Source organism: Marmota monax, unplaced genomic scaffold (assembly GCF_021218885.2).
Source record: "Marmota monax isolate L192 unplaced genomic scaffold, Marmota_monax_Labrador192_F-V1.1 WCK01_AAM20220418_F8-fsc00211, whole genome shotgun sequence".
Taxonomy (NCBI): Eukaryota; Metazoa; Chordata; class Mammalia; order Rodentia; family Sciuridae; genus Marmota; species Marmota monax.
Genome location: NW_026694080.1, coordinates 2,126,457 through 2,148,231, shown reverse-complemented (window position 1 = coordinate 2,148,231; position 21,775 = coordinate 2,126,457). Strand labels below are relative to the sequence as shown.

At 58.2% G+C, this 21,775-nt stretch overlaps 1 protein-coding gene across 7 annotated transcripts in view; it reads left to right on the top strand.

Annotated features, from left to right (window-relative positions):
* Itpr3 (inositol 1,4,5-trisphosphate receptor type 3) overlaps nt 1–21,269 on the top strand; it is a 63,800-nt gene extending 42,531 nt beyond the window's left edge. For 3 of the 7 annotated variants that reach the window (XM_046464370.2, XM_046464371.2, XM_046464373.2), the window contains 36 exons: nt 83–212; nt 648–705; nt 1,811–1,976; nt 2,874–3,038; nt 3,120–3,194; nt 3,601–3,726; nt 4,259–4,381; nt 4,461–4,661; nt 5,385–5,636; nt 5,760–5,885; nt 5,977–6,102; nt 6,850–6,970; nt 7,406–7,596; nt 8,041–8,189; nt 8,321–8,429; nt 8,539–8,629; nt 8,739–8,908; nt 9,919–10,093; nt 10,215–10,399; nt 10,617–10,817; nt 10,968–11,078; nt 11,507–11,602; nt 11,686–11,787; nt 11,866–11,952; nt 12,686–12,796; nt 12,873–13,065; nt 13,289–13,414; nt 13,858–14,030; nt 14,669–14,833; nt 15,467–15,659; nt 16,151–16,264; nt 16,339–16,466; nt 17,441–17,606; nt 18,248–18,408; nt 19,748–19,909; nt 20,434–21,269. In XM_046464370.2, the coding sequence (XP_046320326.1) occupies nt 83–212; nt 648–705; nt 1,811–1,976; nt 2,874–3,038; nt 3,120–3,194; nt 3,601–3,726; nt 4,259–4,381; nt 4,461–4,661; nt 5,385–5,636; nt 5,760–5,885; nt 5,977–6,102; nt 6,850–6,970; nt 7,406–7,596; nt 8,041–8,189; nt 8,321–8,429; nt 8,539–8,629; nt 8,739–8,908; nt 9,919–10,093; nt 10,215–10,399; nt 10,617–10,817; nt 10,968–11,078; nt 11,507–11,602; nt 11,686–11,787; nt 11,866–11,952; nt 12,686–12,796; nt 12,873–13,065; nt 13,289–13,414; nt 13,858–14,030; nt 14,669–14,833; nt 15,467–15,659; nt 16,151–16,264; nt 16,339–16,466; nt 17,441–17,606; nt 18,248–18,408; nt 19,748–19,909; nt 20,434–20,502 (5,097 nt within the window). In that variant the 3' untranslated portion in view covers nt 20,503–21,269. Of the gene's footprint in view, nt 1–82; nt 213–647; nt 706–1,810; nt 1,977–2,873; nt 3,039–3,119; nt 3,195–3,600; nt 3,727–4,258; nt 4,382–4,460; nt 4,662–5,384; nt 5,637–5,759; nt 5,886–5,976; nt 6,103–6,849; nt 6,971–7,405; nt 7,597–8,040; nt 8,190–8,320; nt 8,430–8,538; nt 8,630–8,738; nt 8,909–9,918; nt 10,094–10,214; nt 10,400–10,616; nt 10,818–10,967; nt 11,079–11,506; nt 11,603–11,685; nt 11,788–11,865; nt 11,953–12,685; nt 12,797–12,872; nt 13,066–13,288; nt 13,415–13,857; nt 14,031–14,668; nt 14,834–15,466; nt 15,660–15,912; nt 16,130–16,150; nt 16,265–16,338; nt 16,467–17,440; nt 17,607–18,247; nt 18,409–19,747; nt 19,910–20,433 lie in introns of those variants that run through there. The other 4 variants (XM_046464372.2, XR_006856116.2, XR_009228637.1 and 1 more) reach the window with 4 other exon arrangements.
* The last annotated feature ends 506 nt before the right edge of the window (nt 21,270–21,775 follow it).

The window sequence follows — 21,775 nt, the reverse complement described above, 5'->3', positions numbered from 1 at the left end:
CAGGGTCGCCCTCACCCCTCACGGAGCAGGCAGGCCTCCTGACCCCAGGCCGGCCCTCCCTCCGTCCTCTGCCCTTCTCCAGTTCATCCTCAACGTGCGCCTGGATTACCGCATCTCCTACCTGCTGTCGGTCTTCAAGAAGGAGTTCGTGGAGGTATTTCCCATGCAGGACAGTGGCGCCGATGGCACAGCACCAGCCTTCGACTCCACCAGTGCGTACCTGGCTTCCGCCCCACCTGCAGGCAGTGGCCCAGGGACACACAGGGTAGCGCAGACACTGGGAAGCTTCCCTTCCCCGCCCTTTCCCAGCCTAAACAGGTGGTTCCTCTCCATTGTCCCATTTGATTGCCACGTGAGGGGAAGGGCAGGGATCCTTCCCTACTCCTAGGTGGGGAAACGAGGGCTGTGGGGGGCAGGATTTGCCTAAAGTCACAGCCGATCGGACTGAGCCCGGTCAGATCCCAGTCTCCTCACTCCCTGGGCGACAAGCTGCTGTGGTCCTCCCCTGCATGATTTCCAACCCTGGAACTGCACCTGGCCTGGGAAGGGGCAGGCGGGGGGCCGCCAGCCAGCCAGTGCAGCCAGGGGGTGATTCTGCTCCCCACCCCTGTGACTTGTGCCCCACCTGCTCCTCTTACTCCCCTCAGCTGCCAACATGAACCTGGACCGCATTGGGGAGCAGGCGGAGGCCATGTTTGGAGTAGGGTGAGGCGAGGGTTGAGTGGGGGGCTGGGTGGGAGTTGGGTGGGTGATGAGGACTCAGGCCTGATGCCTGCTCCTGGGGCAGTCAGGGTTTCTGGGGCTGGGTGCTGGCTGCTCCCTCTTCCTTTGCAGACCCTCACCAGTGTGCACCCTCTGACCCTCCCCTGCCTGCCCAGCCCCAGCCATGTAGGGACCACCTGGGTCTCAGTCATCCTGGTCATTCCCCTGCCTCCCATCAGGGCTGCTGTGCCTCTACTTGTGCATCAGGAATTGGGTCGGGTGACTGGCAAATGTCCTCCTGTCCCTTAGCAGGGAGGGCCTCTGGGGGTTTTGCAACCTGCCCCACCCCCATGCTGGTGGTCTGGGATGGGCCGGGACACGGGGAGCTCCTGCCATTTGTGAGCTCTACCCTCCTTGAGGTCTAGTGAAGCCCGCGGGCCCCTTCTCAGGACAGTGTTTTACATTCATAAAATAAAGCACATTAAATTACAAAGGAAACCTATGGCAGTTGAGAAGCAGTTATCAAAATATTGAAGCAAACCAAGTTGAAGTGACAGTTATATATGGGCCTCTTTATTAACACATTAAATAGCACGCTGCGCCGGTGGGTGTAATTAGCGCCGTCACTTCGAAGCAGTGGTGAATGTAAACAATATTTCACAATTTCTGTTAACAACTCTGAGGTGATGTGAAAACATCTGTTGATTTTCATTGGTGACAAACTCATGAAATACGGCTAGTATTTCCTCATGGAAGGAAGTGTTCCATTTTGGTTAGAGATTGGTAAAAATAAAGATCATGTTTTCCCACTTCTGTTCCATCTAAATCCTCTTGGGTGGGGTGGTGAGGTCTGTGGGTCCCATTAGAAGGGTTCCCTGCTTAATACAGGGAGGTCCTGAGGGAGCCCAGGGGACACAGATCCCTCGAGGGCCTCAGGCCAGGGGCTGTTTGCACACAGGTGGGAAAAACATCAGTATCTTGAACAAATGTCACACTGGGTGCTGCGTCTGCTGAATGGGGGTAGAAAGCGTGCTTGTGCCAGGCCTGGGTCCCTCGGGAGGCAGGTGTGTGCCAGCACACCGACGCCCCGGCACCCTGGTGTCCGCAGGAAGACCAGCAGCATGCTGGAGGTGGACGACGAGGGTGGCCGCATGTTCCTGCGTGTGCTCATCCACCTGACCATGCACGACTACGCACCGCTGGTCTCGGGAGCCCTCCAGCTGCTCTTCAAGCACTTCAGCCAGCGACAGGAGGCCATGCACACCTTTAAGCAGGTGACGGAGGATCCCCTGGCCCTGCCTGCACTGCGTCCTGGGCCTACCTGGGCAACTGGGGGTTCAGTGATTAAGGAGCTCACAGCTCAGGGGAACTTGGGGTACATATTTGGGTTTCCAGCCTTGCTGAGCTCCTTCAACACAAGGACTGAGTTGTGGCCACCTTTGTCCCTCCCGGCCTGGCTCAGTGCCTGCCCCTTCTTATGCTGTGGGCAGCCCTTGATAGTGTGCAAACTCTATTACGCACATCAGTGCTGATGCCGAACCCTGCCTGGCTCGCAGGCAGCCCTAGCCAAGTGCCTGGTGTTTGTGACTGACGTCACGGCCCCTTGACAGCTCCCTGTGAGAGACCTGTGCCAGGTGGGGTTGGTGGTTGACAAGTGCTCACTTGACGTCTCATTCTGTCCTGGAATTCTCACAGTAGCCTGACAGTATGGCACCACTGTCATTCCTTTTTTTGAGGGGGGTGGAAGTCGAGGCTCAGGGAGTCTTTCATCCTGGCCTTCTGGCCCAGAGTGAGAGGGGCGGGAGTTAGACGCAGGCCCCCCTCTTTCAGCCAGTGATCATCGATACGGATACACTTTGCCTGGCCTGTGGAAGGTCTGGTGAGCTAATGACAGGCCACAGTAATAGTGACATGAGTCAGAGCAGCTGAAGCCAGGTGACGTGGCAGTGCAGGCAGAGTGCCCTTGGCTCCAGAGAAGGCTTCCTGGAGGTGGTGGGCTTGTGGCAGGATGGCAAATGGGAGTAGGATTTGGCTTGATGGAGAAGAACAGGTGGTGGTGGGTGGCACTGGGAGAGGCATCACTAGGTGGGTGACACTAGGGAAGGCCCTGGGGTTCTCCAGGTGGACCTGGAGGTGCCCATCCACCAGGCAAGACCATCCCCCACCTTCAGGTGCAGCTGCTGATCTCGGCCCAGGACGTGGAGAACTACAAGGTGATCAAATCAGAGCTGGACCGGCTGCGGACGATGGTGGAGAAATCGGAGCTATGGGTGGACAAGAAGGGCAGTGGCAAGGGCGAGGAGGGGGAGGCAGGCACCGCCAAGGACAAGAAGGAGGTGAGCCTGGTGGCGGGAAGCTGGGGTGGGGAGCCCGGGAGAGCCGGGCCTGGCTGACCCCGATCCTGTCTGTGTCCCCAGCGGCCCACGGACGAGGAGGGCTTTCTGCATCCACCAGGGGAGAAGAGCAGTGAGAACTATCAGATCGTCAAGGGCGTGAGTGGCAGAGGGTCCCTGAGGATCTGGGCTCTGCAGACCTCTGTGCCCCAAGGCTTCAGCTGGTTGGCTCTTCCGCCTCCGCCCTCCTGGCCCTCCAGATAGATATCTTCCAGCTTTTCTGGCATGTTCAAAACAACCCTGCCAAGGTCCAGATGGAATTATTTTAAAGCCGAAGGAATTTAATGAAATTCCATTTCACAGTCATATTGTTCTATTTATTTTATGGGTGGAATGGGGGTTTTTAGTGCTTCCCTGGCTTGTTGTGATGGACTGATTCAACAGCTGTGACCTCCTTCCCCCTTCCTGTCCTGGATGAGGCTGGGACTTGGTCATGGAGGGCTGGGCAGACGGGTCCTGGGGAGGGGAGAAGGGCTTTGGGCCCACTTGTCTCCCCCTACCCCAGATCCTGGAGAGGCTGAACAAGATGTGTGGGGTCGGGGAGCAGATGAGGAAGAAGCAGCAGCGGCTCCTCAAGAACATGGATGCCCACAAGGTCATGCTGGACCTGCTGCAGATCCCCTATGACAAGGTGACCCTGACCTCTGACCTCTGGCTCCAGGGCCCAGCTCCATCCTGAACCCTGACCCAGCCCAAGTTGTGCACTGGTCCCCACTGCTGACCTAACTCAGCCTCACCCTGACCTTTGACTCTGTCCTGTGCCCCGACTTACCTTGACCCTGAGTCCACTCTTAGTATCCTCTCACCTTTGCCCTTTCACCCCTCATCCTGATCCACCTTGATGTTGATTTGACCCAGCCTCATCCCACTTCATAATCTGACCCCAATTTCCTTCCCCTCTTCTAGGCTAACCCTGATTATCACAGTTCCATCTCAACCTTTGACCTTTAGCTCCTTAACTTCACTATATTGACCCTGGTTTGACCCATCCTCTCCTTGACCTGTGATATCAGCTCTGATCTTGTCCCAAACCCTGCTTTTGATTTCCTACCCCAGCATCATCTGGACATCTTCCCCTGATCTGTCCCCAGGCCCACTGGGCCCCTGACCCCAGTCTTAGCCTCATCCTGAGTTCTGACACGCTCTCCCCTTCCCACGCCCAGAGCGACACCAAGATGCTGGAGATCCTGCGCTACACACACCAGTTCCTGCAGAAGTTCTGCGCGGGGAACCCCGGCAACCAGGCCCTGCTGCACAAGAACCTGCACCTCTTCCTCACGCCGGGGGTGAGGGCACGGGGGGAGCACCGGGGCAGGTGGGGCACGGTGCCCAGACCCTTCCTGACCCCTGCCCATCCTGGCACAGCTCCTGGAGGCGGAGACCATGCAGCACATCTTCCTCAACAACTACCAGCTGTGCTCCGAGATCAGCGAGCCCGTGCTGCAGCACTTCGTGCACCTGCTGGCCACCCACGGGCGCCACGTGCAGTACCTGGACTTCCTGCACACCGTCATCAAGGCCGAGGGCAAGTACGTCAAGAAGTGCCAGGACATGATCATGACCGAGGTGAGGGCGGGCGCGGGCAGGTGCCGGGAAATGGGGCGGCGGGCTGCAGAGTTAGGAGTCCGACAGGGTTGGGAGGCGCTGGAGGGAGAACTAAGGCTGCGTGTCTGGTAGAACTCAGGCGTTTGAGGCACAGTGGGTACTCAACAAATACCTGCTCACTGAAGGCATGCAGCCTGCGGGGCTGAGTCTACATCTGGGACAGCCGTGGTCTCTGCCCTGGAGCATCTTGCAGTGTGGGACGGGGAAGAAGGGAGTCACCGCAGCAAGAGTAGAGACGTCAGAAATGAGGCTGGGGGGCTGGAAGTGTTTGCAGTGCTAACTGCTAATTGCCATTACTATTTCACATAATTGCTGCCACAGAGGGACACAGTGTGTGCTCTGTGAGGGTTTTGATTACCCGCTGTGGGAGCCCAGGGGAGGGAGGGGTCAGCCCAGGGTGAGAGTAGAGGGGTGGTCTCTGAGACCAGCATGGGTGGGGCATCTTTCCCACAGTGGGGAGGGGGGCTTTCCGGGTCCTGGTGAGTGCTTCTGATGACTGAGGGCCTGAGCTGTCAGTCAGAGCTTCCAGAATGCAGGCAGGGGAGGGTTTTCCTGGTGCTGGGCAAACGCTGGGTCTGGGTCCCTGGAAAACCGCTGGGTTTTCTCCCTGGAAAGCGCAGAGCGGGGCAGGGCCAGGGCCTGCTGGACTGAGGGGTCTGATGCCCGCCCACCTCCCACCTGCAGCTGACGAATGCAGGCGACGACGTGGTCGTGTTCTACAATGACAAGGCCTCACTGGCCCACCTGCTGGACATGATGAAGGCTGCCCGAGATGGCGTGGAGGACCACAGCCCCCTCATGTACCACATCTCCCTGGTGGACCTGCTGGCCGCCTGCGCCGAGGGCAAGAACGTCTACACTGAGATCAAGTGCACCTCCTTGCTGCCGCTGGAGGACGTGGTGTCCGTGGTGACCCATGAGGACTGCATCACCGAGGTGGGGAGGAAGGGGGTGAGGTAGACAGCCACCACGAGGCCAGGGGTGGAGTGGGCATCGCATAAGCGGGAGGTCCTGGGCCCAGCCCCACTGGCTCCTGACCCTTGCCCACCCACTGCCCAGGTGAAGATGGCCTACGTGAACTTCGTGAACCACTGCTATGTGGACACGGAGGTGGAGATGAAGGAGATCTATACCAGCAACCACATCTGGACACTCTTTGAGAGCTTCACCCTGGACATGGCACGGGTGAGTGGGGGCTGGGGGGCCGGGGCAGCCTCCCACCAGGGAGTGAAGGGATCCCCGTGAGGACCACTGGGACCCCTCTCTCCTCTCCCAGGTCTGCAGCAAGCGTGAGAAGCGCCTGGCAGACCCCACCCTGGAGAAGTACGTGCTGACCGTGGTGCTGGATACCATCAACGCCTTCTTCAGCTCCCCGTTCTCGGAGAACAGCACCTCGCTGCAGGTGAGCCTCTTAGCGCCAGTGGACGAGGCTGGCTGGGGTGTAGGGAAGTGCGGATGAGAATGGAGGGTTTGGAGCACAGGCCTATAATCCTCGTGACTCGGGAGGCTGAGGCAGGAGGATCCCGAGTTCAAAGCCAGCCTCAGCAACTTAATGAGGCCTTAAGCAACTCAGGGAGACCCTGTTTCCAAATAAAATATAAAATACGGCTGGGGATGTGGCTCAGTGGTTTAGTGCCCTTGGGTTCAATCCCCAGTACCAAAAAAGAAAAACAAAAAAGAAAAAAAGAAAAAGAAAGTGTACCTTCTAATGACTTTTGGCTTTTGAACTATGTAAATACATCATTTTTCCCCTTTAATTAACTTATTTAAGAATTTTGGCGGGGGGGGGGGCTGGGGATATAGCTCAGTGGTACAGTGCTTGCCTAACATGTGCAAAGCCCTGAGTTCAGTCCTCAGCACCACCAAAAAAGAAGTTAAGTTAGTAAAAATTAGTAAAAAAAAAAAAAAAAAAGGTACAAAAGAGTAAGTGATGTGACTGTGAGCCCAGATTTGGACCTTATGGAGTAACTCAGCTGCTGTGTACGTTGGCCAGAACATTTAGGGATTGGGGTTTGGGAATTGGGGATGACTCTGTTGGGTACAGATGTAGGTGGTGGCTAATGAAGGCTCAGTCCTTGGACCCTGGCCACTGGGCCGGGGCCTTCCCAGGGGAGGGTGGCTGAGCGAGGGGTCGTGTGGCCTCTTGTAGACACACCAGACGATCGTGGTGCAGCTGCTGCAGTCCACCACGCGGCTGCTTGAGTGCCCATGGCTGCAGCAGCAACACAAAGGCTCCGTGGAGGCCTGCATCCGCACCCTCGCCATGGTGGGTGAGTGTGCCAGGCGCGGGCCAGCTCCAGGCCACTGTTCCCTCCTTTCACCACAGGGGCACCTGCCTCACAGCACCTCACCCTAACCACTCCCATCACCTGCTCCCAGGTGATTCTGTAAGTCCTTCTGGATGTCTACCTGGCATCCCAGCAATTAAGAGAAGCTGTTTTCTCCTTGAGTCAGCTCCCCAGAGGAACAGCGCAGTGACATTCCCCAACTCGAGTTGTGTGTGTGCGCATGTGCAAATGATCTCAGGCAGAGGGAGCCAGTCTGTGGTTAGGAATAGGTGGAGAAGAGGCAGTAGTGGGCAGAATCAGAGACACTCGGGTGGGAGCCAGGGCGGGATCCTCGCACCTTGGTTTGGTTTGTCCTGTCCCACCATGTGGCAGCTCCTGGCAGCCCGAGCCTGGCCTCCAGCCCCTCCCCTTCCCCAGCTAAGGGCCGGGCCATCTTGCTGCCCATGGACCTGGACGCCCACATCAGCTCCCTGCTCAGCAGCGGAGCCAGCTGTGCCGCCGCCGCCCAGCGGAACGCCTCCAACTACAAGTCGGCTACACGGGCCTTCCCCCGGGTCACCCCCACCGCCAACCAGTGGGACTACAAGAACATCATCGAGAAGCTGCAGGTGGGAGTGGGTGCCTGGCCTCCTATGAAGGGCCGCACCCTGTGGCCAGGGACTGAGGTGTCAGCAGAGCCCAGAGGCGAGTGGGTGGGGCCGGAGCTCCTGGAGGGTCGGGACCACCTCTCAACAGCACCTTCCTGTGTGTCCACGGTTCTCTCTTGTTGTCTGTGGAGGGAGCATGGGGAGTGGGGTGGGGGGGGCTATTGTTTCCACATGGAGGGAGACTGAGGCTCAGAGAGGGCAAGGAGTTGATGCAAGGCCACACAGAACTAGAAGGAGATAAGTCGGGTCTTGGGGATCTCAGCCAGGCTCTCAGGGAGTCTGGAGGTGCAGGGCCCTCCGACAGGCGCAGGCCCGTCTGCAGGGCTGTTTGGTGTTTAGGTGGGGGAGGGGTGGTCAGGCCCTGACCCTCTCTTGAGCGACGGTGACCCTGCCTGGCCCTTCCAGGACATCATCACGGCCCTGGAGGAGAGGCTGAAGCCGCTGGTGCAGGCAGAGCTGTCTGTGCTGGTCGACGTCCTGCACTGGCCCGAGCTGCTCTTCCTGGAGGGCAGTGAGGCCTATCAGCGCTGTGAGAGCGGGGGCTTCCTGTCCAAGTGAGTGGGACTCTGGGACACCGTGGCATGGTGGCCTGGGCCAGGGGAGGGTCTGGTGGGGACCGGATGGGCCCTGGTTGGGGAGGTGGCTGGAGAGAGGGAGGCCCCCTGAGCCGCCCTCACTGGTCCAGGCTGATCCAGCACACGAAGGACCTCATGGAGCCCGAGGAGAAGCTGTGCATCAAGGTGCTGCGGACCCTGCAGCAGATGCTGCTCAAGAAGAGCAAGTATGGGGACCGGGTGAGTGCTGGGCTGGGGTGCACCAGGGGGGCTGGACACCGGCAGGCCAGGCCCAGGGTGCAGGGGTGCGGGGGGACCCTCGGGCAGCCTCACTCCCGTCCTCCCCCAGGGCAACCAGCTACGCAAGATGCTGCTACAAAACTACCTCCAGAACCGGAAGTCCAGCTCTCGGGGGGACCTTCCAGACCCCATGGGCACTGGTCAGTGCTGCCTTCTCCTGTGTCTCTGGGTGGCCTGTTCTCCCAGTCCTGGGCCCTTCCCCCCACACCCCTGCCCACCAGCTTTCCCTCAAGTGAGTCCCCACCCCAGGTCTGGACCAAGACTGGTCAGCAATCGCTGCCACCCAGTGCCGGCTGGACAAGGAGGGGGCCACCAAGCTGGTGTGTGACCTCATCACCAGCACCAAGAATGAGAAGATCTTCCAGGAGAGCATTGGTCTGGCCATCCGCCTGCTGGATGGGGGCAACACCGAGATCCAGGTGTGCAGTGGGCAGGGACCGCACCTCTACCTCCTCTGGGTGGCATGTGCAATTGAGGAGGCGGGTCACTGAGGCTTGGGGGCTTGGCTGCAGGCCTGGGTGCTGGTGGCCACCCAGGATGTCTCCACCTCCCCCATGTGCACCCCTTTCTCCCTGAACCAGGCCTGAGCACTCTCCTCACTGCCCATCCCCACGGTGTCCCCCCATCCTGGCCTCTCAGCCTCTCCCAGGCCTCCTTGCCTCCCTCTTCTCCCACAGCCTCCAGGTCTGGCTCCTCCACAGGCCCTCCCCACTTAGCCTCACCATCCCAACACTCACCATTTGATAAATAACTGGTGAGCGCCATCTGTGTGCCTGACAGTGGTCTAGACAATGAGGGTTTACCAGCAAGAGACAAAATCTGCATTCTCTTGGTGCTCGAGTCCTAGAGAGGACATGGGTGATGAGTTAACTGCATGCAGGATGGAGGGCGTGGCTCAGGCCAGGGGCTCTGGGGTGCAGGCATGGGGTTATGTTAAAGGGAGTGGCAGGCCAGGCCCCAGAGGGCACAGGAATGGGGACCTGAGGTGAGCCTGGGAATACCTGGGGAGACTCTGGGTGAATGGGCACCTGTGCAAGGGTGGAAGAGGAGGAGGAGGGTGGGGCCATCACATGGGGGAGGCCATGACTTTTCTTAGGGGGACATGGAACCTCTGCTGGGTTTCAAGCACAGCGGGGACATGACTTAGACTTCAAAGGGGAGCCCTCTGGCTGGCTGGTGTGGGGGTTGGGAAACGCAGGAGCCACAGGCACTGCAGGGGCTGAGGAGGGGGTGTAGGCCTCCAGCAGAGCAGCCGTCGGGCCCTTCCCTGTCCCCCTCTGATGCCCCTACCTCAGTCCCAGGGCAGGAGCGTCTCTGCTTCCCCCGCTTCAGTGTGCTGGAACTGGGCCTGGCTCTCAGTGGCCCTGGGTCTGGCCTCTGAGAGCCAGGCCCAGTGCTGAGGCTGCTCCCCTCCACTGTCCACCTCCAGAAGTCCTTCTACAACCTGATGACAAGCGACAAGAAATCAGAGCGCTTCTTCAAGGTCCTGCATGACCGCATGAAGCGGGCCCAGCAGGAGACCAAATCCACAGTAGCCGTCAACATGAATGACCTGGGCAGCCAGTCCCGTGAGGACCGTGAGCCGACAGACCCCACTGCCAAAGGTCAGGGGTGCAAAGCAGGGGCACAGGGTGCATGGTGGCGGGGGGCTCAGGCAAGGGACAGAGGTGAGGGTGAGGGGTTGGCAGCTCCCAGAGGCCCAGCCCCACCTGGTCTCCCCCGCAGGCCGCGTGGCCTCCTTCTCCATGCCTGGCTCCTCGTACCACTATTCCCTGGGCCCCAGCCTGGGCCGGGGGCATGAGGCGGGTGAGCGCGTGCAGAGCAGCGAGATGGGCCTGTCTGTGCTCATCATGCAGCCCATCCTGCGCTTTCTGCAGCTGCTGTGCGAGAACCACAACCGCGACCTGCAGGTGAGCACCTGACCTGCACCTGCCCCGGCCCTCTGTCCAGCCAGCCCCTGGGCCCTGCCTGCTCCCTGGCCGTGCCCTGTGGCTGGTGCCCATCGTCTGGCTGGCCACCATGCTCTATGCTGGCAATTCCCCTGCCCCTGTGGCACACAGGACCATGGTCCTCAGATGGGCCTCCCCCAGCAGCTGGAGCCCCGCCGTGCCCATCTGTGTTCTGCAGAATTTCCTGCGCTGTCAGAACAACAAGACCAACTACAACCTGGTGTGCGAGACGCTGCAGTTCCTGGACATCATGTGCGGCAGCACCACTGGGGGCCTGGGGCTGCTGGGGCTCTACATCAATGAGGACAATGTGGGCCTTGTCATCCAGACCTTGGAGACCCTCACTGAGTACTGCCAGGGCCCCTGCCACGAGAACCAAGTGAGCTGCCTGGCCGGGTGGACGGCAGTTGGGGTGGCAGGTGAACGTGTAGGTGGGCGGAGCCGGTGGGGTAGGGAAAGAGGCTGAGGCCGCTGAAGCCACCATAGTTCCTAGGGGTCTGGACCCTGTGTCTCCCACTGCTTCCTTTAGACCTGCATCGTGACGCACGAGTCCAATGGCATAGACATCATCACAGCACTGATTCTCAATGACATCAGCCCCCTGTGCAAGTACCGGATGGATCTGGTGCTGCAACTCAAGGTGAGGCCCGTGGCAGGCTCACGTGAGCATGCCCAGGTGGATGCCTGTGCACATGTGTGTGTGGCTTAGCATTGAGTGTGCATAGTGGAGTGGAGTGGGGGCATTGTGTGTGTGTGTGAGTGTGTCATGATGTGCACACACATGCCTATAATATGTGCACATTTACATTCCTCAAGAGTACATGTGAGTAAACATGCTGGGTTCACACTGAAGAGGCAGGTGCATTCTGGGTTCACCCAAGGACTTCCTGTGTGCTGGCTGTTTGGGGGTTGGTGTGCATTTTTCACAGGGTGGGGTGAGCACAGGCCTGGGTGGGGGATGGGAAGGGCATGGCACATCTTGGGGACTGGCTAGTGTGAGGAAAGGTTGTTGGGGGTGTGGAGGGTGCTGTCAGACTGGGGCCTGCTTCCCTGGCCTTTCCCACCCAGGACAATGCGTCCAAGCTGCTCCTGGCTCTGATGGAGAGCCGCCATGACAGTGAAAATGCCGAGCGCATCCTCATCAGCCTGCGGCCCCAGGAGCTGGTGAGGGGGGCAGGTGGGATGACAGCCCTGGGCAGGGTGTGCTGGGCAGGAGGAGGGCCTTCAAGCAGGCGCTGCCCCTCCAGGTGGACGTCATCAAGAAGGCCTACCTGCAGGAAGAGGAGCGGGAGAATTCGGAGGTGAGCCCGCGTGAAGTGGGCCACAACATCTACATCCTGGCCCTACAGGTACTGACCCCACCTGGCCCCACCCCTGCGGCCATGCCCCCATAGACCCTGCCAATAACCACGCTGCCCTCTTCTTAGCTTTCCAGGCACAACAAACAGCTGCAGCACCTGCTGAGACCCGTGAGGCGCATCCAAGAGGAGGAGGCTGAGGGCATCTCTTCAATGGTGGGTGTACTGGGAAAGTAGGGGTGGGTGGGGCTTAGACCTAGGAACTGGGACTCAGGCCTAGCAGGTTGGCCTGGCGGGAGATTGGATGGCCTCTATCTGGGGGCCTGGTTGGGGTGAGGGCTGAGGTGGGAATTTGGGAAGAGCAAGGTATAGGGCCTGGAACCAAGAGGAGAGGCTTGGTACTAGGGAGGAGCTTGGAGCCGAGTTGGGCTACAACTTGGGGTCAAGGCTTGGGATGGGAGTTGGCCAGATAAAACCTGGATTTAAAAGTAGAAGCAAGCTGACACTGTGGAGCACCAGTGTAATCCAGTGACTTGGAAGGCTGAGGCAGGAGGATTGCAAGATCAAGGCCAGCCTCAGAAATTTATAAATAAAAAATAGAAATGTCTGGAGATGTAGCTCAGTGGAATAGCACCCCTAGGTTCAATCCCAGAGCTGGAAAAAAAAACTTGCACGTAATACCAGGGTGGATCTGGGGTGGGTCTGGTCACACCTGGACATGACTGAAGGTGCCCATTGTCCTGTAGGAGTCTCTGGCTGTGGTTCTTTTACCTCTAGATGCTCTGAGCTGGATCCTAGTTGGGAAGGCCTGGTCTGGGCTGCTGCAGGGGCAGGGGGCATTCCTTGGGGTTTAGTTGGAACTGGGACTCAGGCCTAGCAGGTTGGGGTCGGTGCCAGGCCTGGCTGTGGGAGCTGTGGGGCCTGACCAGGGCACCCTCCGTGACCTCAGCTCAGCCTCAACAACAAGCAGCTGTCACAGATGCTCAAGTCCTCAGCGCCTGCTCAGGAGGAGGAGGAGGACCCCCTGGCCTATTACGAGAACCATACCTCACAGATTGAGGTGAGCCCAGAGGGCACTGGGGCTGGGCTGAGGGAGGGCCTCGCCCAGGTGTGACTCGGGGCCTGTGTGCACCCAGATCGTGAGACAGGACCGCAGCATGGAGCAGATCGTGTTCCCAGTGCCCGGCATCTGCCAGTTCCTGACGGAGGAGACCAAGCATCGGCTCTTCACCACTACGGAGCAGGACGAGCAGGGCAGCAAAGTGAGCGACTTCTTCGACCAGTCCTCCTTCCTGCACAACGAGATGGAGTGGCAGCGCAAGCTCCGCAGTAAGGACCTGGCGGGGAGGGGCAGAGCAGGGCAGGCGGCCCCCGCGCCCCTCGCTGAGGCTCCCTAGGCCCCCCTGGCACCCCACCCCCACCCTGGAGAGGGGCTCTTCCAATCACAGCTCTCTCCAGAGTGGGGTCTGGAGCTTGGAGGGCCCCCCGTGGAGCGGGGTGGGCAGGTGTCAGCGAGAGACCCCCTTCCACCAGCGTGCTACACCCTCCCCAGGCATGCCGCTGATCTACTGGTTCTCCCGCCGCATGACCCTGTGGGGCAGCATTTCCTTTAACCTGGCGGTGTTCATCAACATCATCATCGCCTTCTTCTACCCTTATGTGGAGGGGGCATCCACAGGTGAGGACCAGGGGTCAGTCAGCAGGGCCTGGGAGTCCACCATGGCCCTCCTCGGGCTAGGCCAGAGCCTCAGGGCCAGCCAGGCTCTGAGGGGACCAGGTGCAGACCGGGAGGAAACGCCCTGCACTGCCCTCTGGGCTCGTGGGCCATCCTGGAGAGTCAGGTGTGGCCCGAGGGACAGGCAGCATCTTTGGTCTCCTGGGAGGTGGCACATGGACATGCAGGCATACACACAACCATGTGAGCCAGAGCCTGATGTGGAGGCTGCAGCTGGATCGGGCACCTCCCCTGGGCCCAGAGATGCAGGAGTAAAGGAGGCTAAAACCAGGCAACGGGAACCTAAAAGGAAAGGTTTTCAGAACCGAAAAGCCTTGGGTTCCTGGGACCTGCGTCGGGCCGGGGTGGGGGTGCACGAGCCCGGTTCACCCCTGCTGCGCCCCCAGGTGTGCTGGGTTCCCCGCTCATCTCGCTGCTCTTCTGGATCCTCATCTGCTTCTCCATCGCGGCTCTGTTCACCAAGCGCTACAGCGTCCGTCCCCTGATTGTGGCGCTCATCCTGCGCTCCATCTACTATCTGGGCATTGGGCCCACGCTCAACATCCTGGGTGCCCTCAACGTGAGTGCCCGAGGGAGCCCCTCCCTCAGTCAGACCCGGGGGGCTGGCCTGCTCTGCTCGACGCCCCTTCTCTGTTGGAGTCCCAGGCTCACTGCAGACCAGTGGTTAGGTCCATTCTGTACCTTTTCTCTCTCCCTCAGCAGCTGGGGGAATCTGGTACTCAGAGACAGACAGACAGACAGGAAGCACTTTGGAGCAGTGGCTTCGGGCTGTCATGCATTGTGCTGGCTCTGCACAGCTCAAAGCCACTGCTCACAGATAGCCATCAAAATTTATATATTATGTCAATTTCTTGACATAAATAAATAAATAAATAAAGTGTGTTAAGCAAGGCACTAACCCAGTCCCTGTAAAGGCCAGGGAGATCTTCTCTGCCCCTGTCCTCCTTTACCTGAACCTCAGTTTCTTCCTGGAGCTGGAGCACCCAGGGGCTTGTCTTCTGCTCTGAGTCCCAGGATCCCATGCATTTTTGGAAACAGTTCCATTAATGCCACGCCTCCCATGCTGAGCAGGGTCAGCTCCCGTTCACCACGCTGGAGGCCCAGCCTTTGATTTGAGCATGGGGTGAGCTGGAGGCAGGGGTAGAGAGTTCAGGTAGGTGGTGGGCACTGATCTTTGTCCCCTGCACTTGTCCCCAGCTGACCAACAAGATCGTGTTTGTGGTGAGCTTCGTGGGCAACCGTGGCACCTTCATCCGGGGCTATAAGGCCATGGTCATGGACATGGAGTTCCTCTACCACGTGGGCTACATCCTGACTAGTGTCCTTGGCCTCTTTGCCCATGAGCTCTTCTATAGCATCCTGGTGAGCCTGCTGGGTGGGCTGGACAGCGGTGGGGAGCAGTTGAGGGGCTTCTCATGAGCTGCTAGGGGGTCCCCAGCACTCATCTCTCTGTCAGCCGTTTTGCTTCTGGGCTGGGAGGATTTTCAGAGTCTTCTGCACCCGACTCCAGCCTGGCCCCCATCTGCCCCCACTCTCCTGAACAAGGAGGGTCAAGCCTGGACTTGGGAGCCAGACCATGTGTCTGCATGCCAGTTTCTTATCTGCCCATAGCTCAGTTTCCCTATCTGTAAAATGGAGGTGACAGCCTCTACTTTCTAGAATTACTGTGAGAATGCACGGAAACAAATTAATCCTTGAAAAGCACTTAGAGTATTTCCTGGTGCATGGCGAATGTATTCTGTGTGGCTGTCCTTCTCCCTCTCTGGCTGGCATCTGCCTGCCTGTGCCACCTTCACAGTGTCCTTGGGCCACTATACTTTCATGGTCTTAGGACTCCAGGTTCCTTCCAGAAGTCTCCCCTGACAAGGCCACTCAGCTCAGTTACTCCTGCCTGAGCCCAGGCCCCACTGGCAGAGCCAGTGGGAAATCATCCAGAGCCCAGGCAGCCCTTGGGGGTCTGGCAAGGTCCCCAGGGAGATTCTCCCTGCCCTGCAGCTCTTTGACCTCATCTACCGAGAGGAGACACTGTTCAACGTCATCAAGAGTGTGACCCGTAATGGCCGCTCCATCCTGTTGACTGCCCTGCTGGCCCTCATCCTTGTCTACCTCTTCTCCATTGTGGGCTTCCTCTTCCTCAAGGATGACTTCATCCTCGAGGTGGACCGGCTGCCAGGCAACCACTCCAGAGGTCTCAGGGGCTTCCTCTGAGGGCAGGGATGTGTGAAGGGACTGGGCCATCCAGGGAAGGACAGACCTGAGGTGCTTATGCCCACCAGGCTCCCTGCCTTTTCCTGCTGATGGATTCTGGGAAGGTCTAGCTCACACCAGTCAGCCTCCCAACTGGTCTAGCTCACACCAATCTGATCGATGGAGGCAGGGGATAGCCTTGGGAGGCACTTGGTTGAGTGCTGAAGCCCCTTATGACCTGTCATTTGTGTTAGGCCTGTATGCAGGGGCTCCCTGTGTGCCAGGCTCAGGGGTACAGAGATGCCTCCCTGCGCTTAGTGAACAGCCCAGTCGGGGCAGAGGCATGAGGACCCTGCAGCGTGGCCAGACACAGTAGGGAGCACACAGAAACAAGGGAGGTCTTCTGGAGGAAGTAATGCTGGGGACAGACCCAAGGGGCTGATAAGGCTGGGCATTTGGACTTCCTTATGACGTTGTCCTTATCCCCTATAGCCAGTCCCCTAGGGATGCCACATGGAGCGGCTGCATTTATGGGCACGTGTCATGCGGACCAGGTGGACTGTGTCTCTGGGGTGGCAATGCCTGAGGCCCTCAAAGGTGAGGGAGGTATGTTTGTGGAGTCTGGGTGGGGGCTGGGCAGAGGCAGGTGGCCTGAGTCTGAGCATGCTCTCCACTCACAGAGGATGAGGAGCTGGATAGCACGGAGCGGGCCTGTGACACTCTGCTGATGTGCATTGTCACTGTCATGAACCACGGGCTACGCAATGGTGGTGGCGTGGGTGACATTCTCCGCAAGCCCTCCAAAGATGTGAGTACCCTCTGCCCCACTCCAGAATCCATGAGGCCCAAATCCTGTCCAGATCAGCATCTGTGAAGAGTCCTGCCTTTGGGTTACAGCCAGTCAGCAGCCCGGCTCTGCTGGAACCGCCAGTGGTGGCCGCCCCCAACCCCGCCCAGTTCTGTGCCAGTTTCTCTGCTTTCTGTGGCCGCCAACTCCAGCTATGCTGTTCCTGAGCTGTCCAGTTCCCACCTCTGCCCCGCCCCCAGCTCACTGTAGATGCCACAAGGAAAGACCTTGGCAAACAGACTTCGCCCCAGGGCTAGGGAAGGTGTGAGTCAGGCTGTGGCCTCTGCTGGGCACACTGCAGGCCAGCAGCAGGGGTGGGGGCGGGTGGGGACACAGGGAAGCTGAGTCGGCTTCATCAGGAGGCCTCATGATTTGGCTCAGGCAGTCAGCCCTGAATGCAGTCCACCCCCAGCTGCTTGGGAGTGAGAAGCTACCTCCCAGCCAGAAAGAGCTTTCTAGAATGTGTGAGGCCAGGCATCCTGAGGGTGGGGCAGAGAAGTGCAGAGCTGATATTTTTCTTTTTTGCAGTGCTGGGCATGGAACCCAGGGCCCTGCACATGTAGGCAAGCACTTTATCACTGAGCCCCAGCCCCAGCCCCAGCCCCAGCCCCAGCCCCAGCCCTGCGGAGCTGCTTCTTCCCCTCACTAAAAGTTAGGGGCAGAAACAAGCCTAGACCTGCAGCCCCCGCTCCCTATGCCAGCCTCCTTCTGCAGGGCTCCCTCCTGCTGTCCTGTCTGGGCCCGCTCTTCCCAACTCCAAACTCAGGGCTTCTACTTGCAGTTCTCACTCCACAGAGCAGGATGGGGGTCCACTGCCATACGTCCAGCCTCTGGAGCCAGAGGCCTTCATTTCCCCTGTCGGTCCTCCACTACCACAGCCCTGACCTGGTGAACTTGGGGACTACTGCCCCAGCCTCACTGTCTCGCCTCTGCAGGAGTCTCTCTTCCCAGCCCGGGTGGTGTACGACCTCCTGTTTTTCTTCATTGTCATCATCATCGTGCTGAACCTCATCTTTGGGGTGATCATTGACACATTTGCTGACCTGCGCAGCGAGAAACAGAAGAAGGAGGAGATTCTCAAGACCACATGCTTCATCTGTGGTGAGGCCTGCTTCCTGCTGCGGTGTTGCGCAGCTGGTGGCCCAGGGGCTGGGTTGTCTTCTAAGGCTGCTGGCAGCCTCAGTTCTACCCCTCCTGTAGCCACTGGAGAGCTTGTCATGAGCGGATGGCCTGAGGCTGCCTGCTAATCCTGAAACTGAGAGCTGGCCTTGTCTGCATTAGGAGTCAGAAAGGAATGAAAAGGGGCCCCAGGAGCCATTGCTTTAAACCTCAGTTAACAGATGAGGAACCTGAAGCCATCAGTGACCTTGAGCTTCTGATTTCAGTCCAGTGCTTTTCCCCTCACCAGCCACCTGAGACTGAGGGGCAAAACACATCCTGCAGGACACATCCCTTACCCAGCTATTTCTGCTTCCCCTGGGCTCAGGGATTCTGGCATTGGCTCCGAATCTCCAGCGGCCACTGCTGGAGGGCTGCAGCTGGGCAGGGGAGGATCTCCATGGATGAGTGGCTGGTGCTTTAAATAGAGTGACCTAAATAGTCCAGAGTGGGCTGCTGGAAGTGTTTATAGAAAGAACTAATGTCCCCACTGCCTCGAGAGGCCCTGTCCCCTCCACAAGGTGGCCCCACCATGGCTCTTGGAGGATGATGGCTTCATTCTCACTCTCTGCACCCTCCCTCAGGTCTGGAGAGGGACAAGTTTGACAATAAGACAGTGTCCTTTGAGGAGCACATCAAGCTGGAGCACAACATGTGGAACTACCTGTACTTCATCGTGCTGGTCCGTGTGAAGAACAGGACGGACTACACGGGCCCTGAGAGCTATGTGGCCCAGATGATCAAGGTGAGAAGGAAGGCTGTGTGGGGCCGAGGGGTCTCTGTCCCAGGGCTCCAAGCCAGGCTTTCTAGAGTCAAAATGGCTGTGCACCAGAGGCCCTCCTGGCCACGCACGGCTTCCCATGGCCCCCAGGCCCTGGAGAGGAGTGGCCACATCTGATTGCACTGTGCTGGGAGGCCTGGAGGGTGACAGCTGTAGACACTTGTTGGAAGGCCAGCAGGGAGCAAGGAGCAGCTGGAGCCAGCCCTTGGCTGCACAGAGCCCTGCCAGCTGCCCACTGCTGTGAGGGACCTTCTCACTCTCTGGTGTCAGGAGAAAGCACTCCATGGCAAACCTGTCCACCCAAACAAGGACAAGTGTTGCCCTAGGCCCGGGGTTTGGTGATATTGAGCAGCTGTGGGAGTGGGAAGACTTCCTGGGGCTGCTGCTTTGTGGGTCACTCTGAGGGGGACTTTTTTCTTTTTTTTATGGGTGGTCCTGGAGGCTGAACCCAGAGGTGCTCTATCACTGAGCTTCATCCCCAGCCCTTTTTTTCTTTTTTGAGATAGGATTTTGCTAAGTTGCCTAGGCTGGCCTCAAATTTGTGATTCTGCTTCAGCCATTGGGAGTTGCTGGGATTATGAGTGGGCCTTTTCTAGCTTGGCAAGAGGGAGGGCAGCTTCCTTGGCCCCAGGTCATGAAGGAGTAGGGGAAAAGCTCAAAATAGCAGGCTTGGAAGAATCCAATATTGTTCAATTTCCACAGTCACGGGGGAGTGCAGACAGCAAAGATGGGAGTTCTATTTGTCTCTTGCGTCCATGGTTTGAAGGGGGCTTGGAGTACAGGTTTATCTGTTAGGCTGAGAATTCACAGCTTGCAACAAGAGCCAGAAAACTGGCTTGCTCCCCTCCCTCCCCTTTCTCCTGTCCTGGAAATGTGGCTTTGCCTGGCACGTGTCTGATGCCAGCCCTCCTCAGCAGAGCCGTTTGCTCCCTTAGTTGGCCATTTGTCTGACTCGAGTCTTCCTGGGGCCTGGGGTGTGTATGTCAGGAAGGAAGGAAGGAGATTCGGGCTCTGGGTGCAGAGGCCTTTGCTGTACCCTCGGGTAACAGATGGCACTGATATCAGCAAAGGACTCAGACTGTCAACAAGGCTAATGGAAGGCCGACTGTCATGGTGGCAGAGGTTCACTGCTGGCTCCCTCTGGCTGGGGAGGACCGAGGTCAATTCATATTTTCCCGTGACACATCCCTGGCAAACAGTTTGTCCAGGGTGTGGCAAAAGCCTCCTGTGGAAACACTGTTTTCCTAGGCGAGGCCTCGGCACCAGGCTCAAGCCTGCTCACCCCACTGGTGGTCTCTTCCAGAACAAGAACTTGGACTGGTTCCCACGGATGCGGGCCATGTCCTTGGTGAGCAATGAGGGCGAGGGGGAGCAGAATGAGATCCGGATTCTCCAGGACAAGCTCACCTCCACCATGAAACTGGTGTCCCACCTCACAGCCCAGCTCAATGAGCTCAAGGAGCAGGTGTGTATCTGCCCTGCCCAGCTCTGGGGTCTGATGGAAGCCCAGCTATAAAGTGGGTGGGGAGCGAAGTGTCGCAGCGCCTCCCCAACTTGGGATGTGAAGGTAGATCCCAAATATTCCTTTGTGAATTGGCTTGGGGTCACCCCTGCCCCACGCCCCTGGAAGACAAAGCCAAGTGGAAGCTTGGGGCCCTTCCTGGTCCGTCCTCCTCCTCCAGCAGCCAGTTCCTCCCAGGGTCAGCTGGTGAAGGGGTCTGAAGCACCTTAGATGTCCCCTCGCCCAAAGCTTTCTCCTCTGCACCTGGCAGTGACTGCACGATAAGGCAACGCCTCCTCCAGTGTGGGGTGGTCTCCCAGCTGCACCAAATCAGGGGTTTGTGACACACTAATTGAGAACGAGGGTTTGAAAGCTGACATCTGTGCAGCACCCTGAGTGGCCCTGGCCTGTCACCAGTGTTGAACAGCAGCTGGGCCCACAGTGGGAGGGGCGCTGGGCGGCCTGACCAGGCATCTGTTTAACCCCAGATGACAGAGCAGCGGAAACGCAGGCAGCGCCTGGGCTTCGTGGACGTCCAGAACTGCATGAGCCGCTGAGGAGAGCCATGGAAGCCCCAACAGGGGATCTTTGTCACTGGAGACTGTGACTGGGAACAACACTGCCCCTTCCCTTGGGTCAGGTGCCTGATGGGCCCGCCAGCCTCTCAAGGCGAGGTGCCCACCCAGCCTCCTGCTCCTTCTCCGCCAGTTGCCCCCTCTCTAGCCCAGGCTTTGACCAGCAGGAGGGGAGCCTAGAGCTGACAGTCCTGCCTAGAGCCCATAAGAGACTCGGAAATTCACCGGGACTCAGTTTACCTTAATGCCTTAGGGGAAGTCCTTGAGACCTCTGTTCCTCAAAGCAATAACTGACATTCCTTTGTAGTCCTCTTTGCGGGTTAGCAGTGGGGTCACCTCTTTATCTCCAAGCACTACATTTTGGTTGCTGCCTGCCTGAGCAGGCGGTGGTAGCAGTGCTATTCCTAGCAATTTTAGGGCTTTGTTATTTAACTTATTCCAGATGTGTGTCCAGCCCAAGTGGCTGCACGGCTCCCCCTGTGCCTTGATTTGCTGGGACAGTGTGCAGACCTCACAACCCTGTCTGGGCGGCCTGATGACTCAAGAATGGACGGCCTTCCTCCTGGGCCTCACCCTGAGCTTCCTGGGGAAGTTGTGTGCAGGGGACAAGGTCGGACCTGTGTGAGAGTGGCTGTTTTTTGACTGCTTGTTTTTTCTCCTTTTGGTGTAATGTTTTACAAAGCCTTTATCCCAAGAACTAATATGTTAATTTCCTTAAATAAATTAATAGAAATCTAGTCCATTGAAAAGGATGTGTTTGTTGTACTCACTTGGGGACTATGGGGATTAACTGGCAGAGGACAGGAACATGATCTGTTCTCTTGGGCTTCTAGGAGATGCTCTGAGCGACATCTGTGATTTCTAAAAGGGCTCCCTGGACAAAACTATATTTCTGGTTTCCACTGGGATTCTTTGTAATTTACTCTGTGTATTTCAAAACACCCCAAGGTCTCTAGGAGCCCAGTCCTGTTTTGTACCTAGAGGGGTGCTACTCCCTGCCTCGCCCCTCCTCTTAGCAGTGGGAATGAGAATGTCTACTAGTACAAGCCAAGATACCCTGGGGTAGTACAGCCTTCTGTCCATAGCCTGCAGGGCCTCTTCCTGTGGCCTTCCACGGAACCTGTCCTATACTGAATCACAACCTGAGGCTCCACCTGGCCACGGCGTGTCGAGACTTTGCTGTCCCTTATGACGACTGAGTATGCGGGCCAGGGGCAGAGGTTTGTGCTCCGTCCTTCTCTGAGCCAGAGCGTAC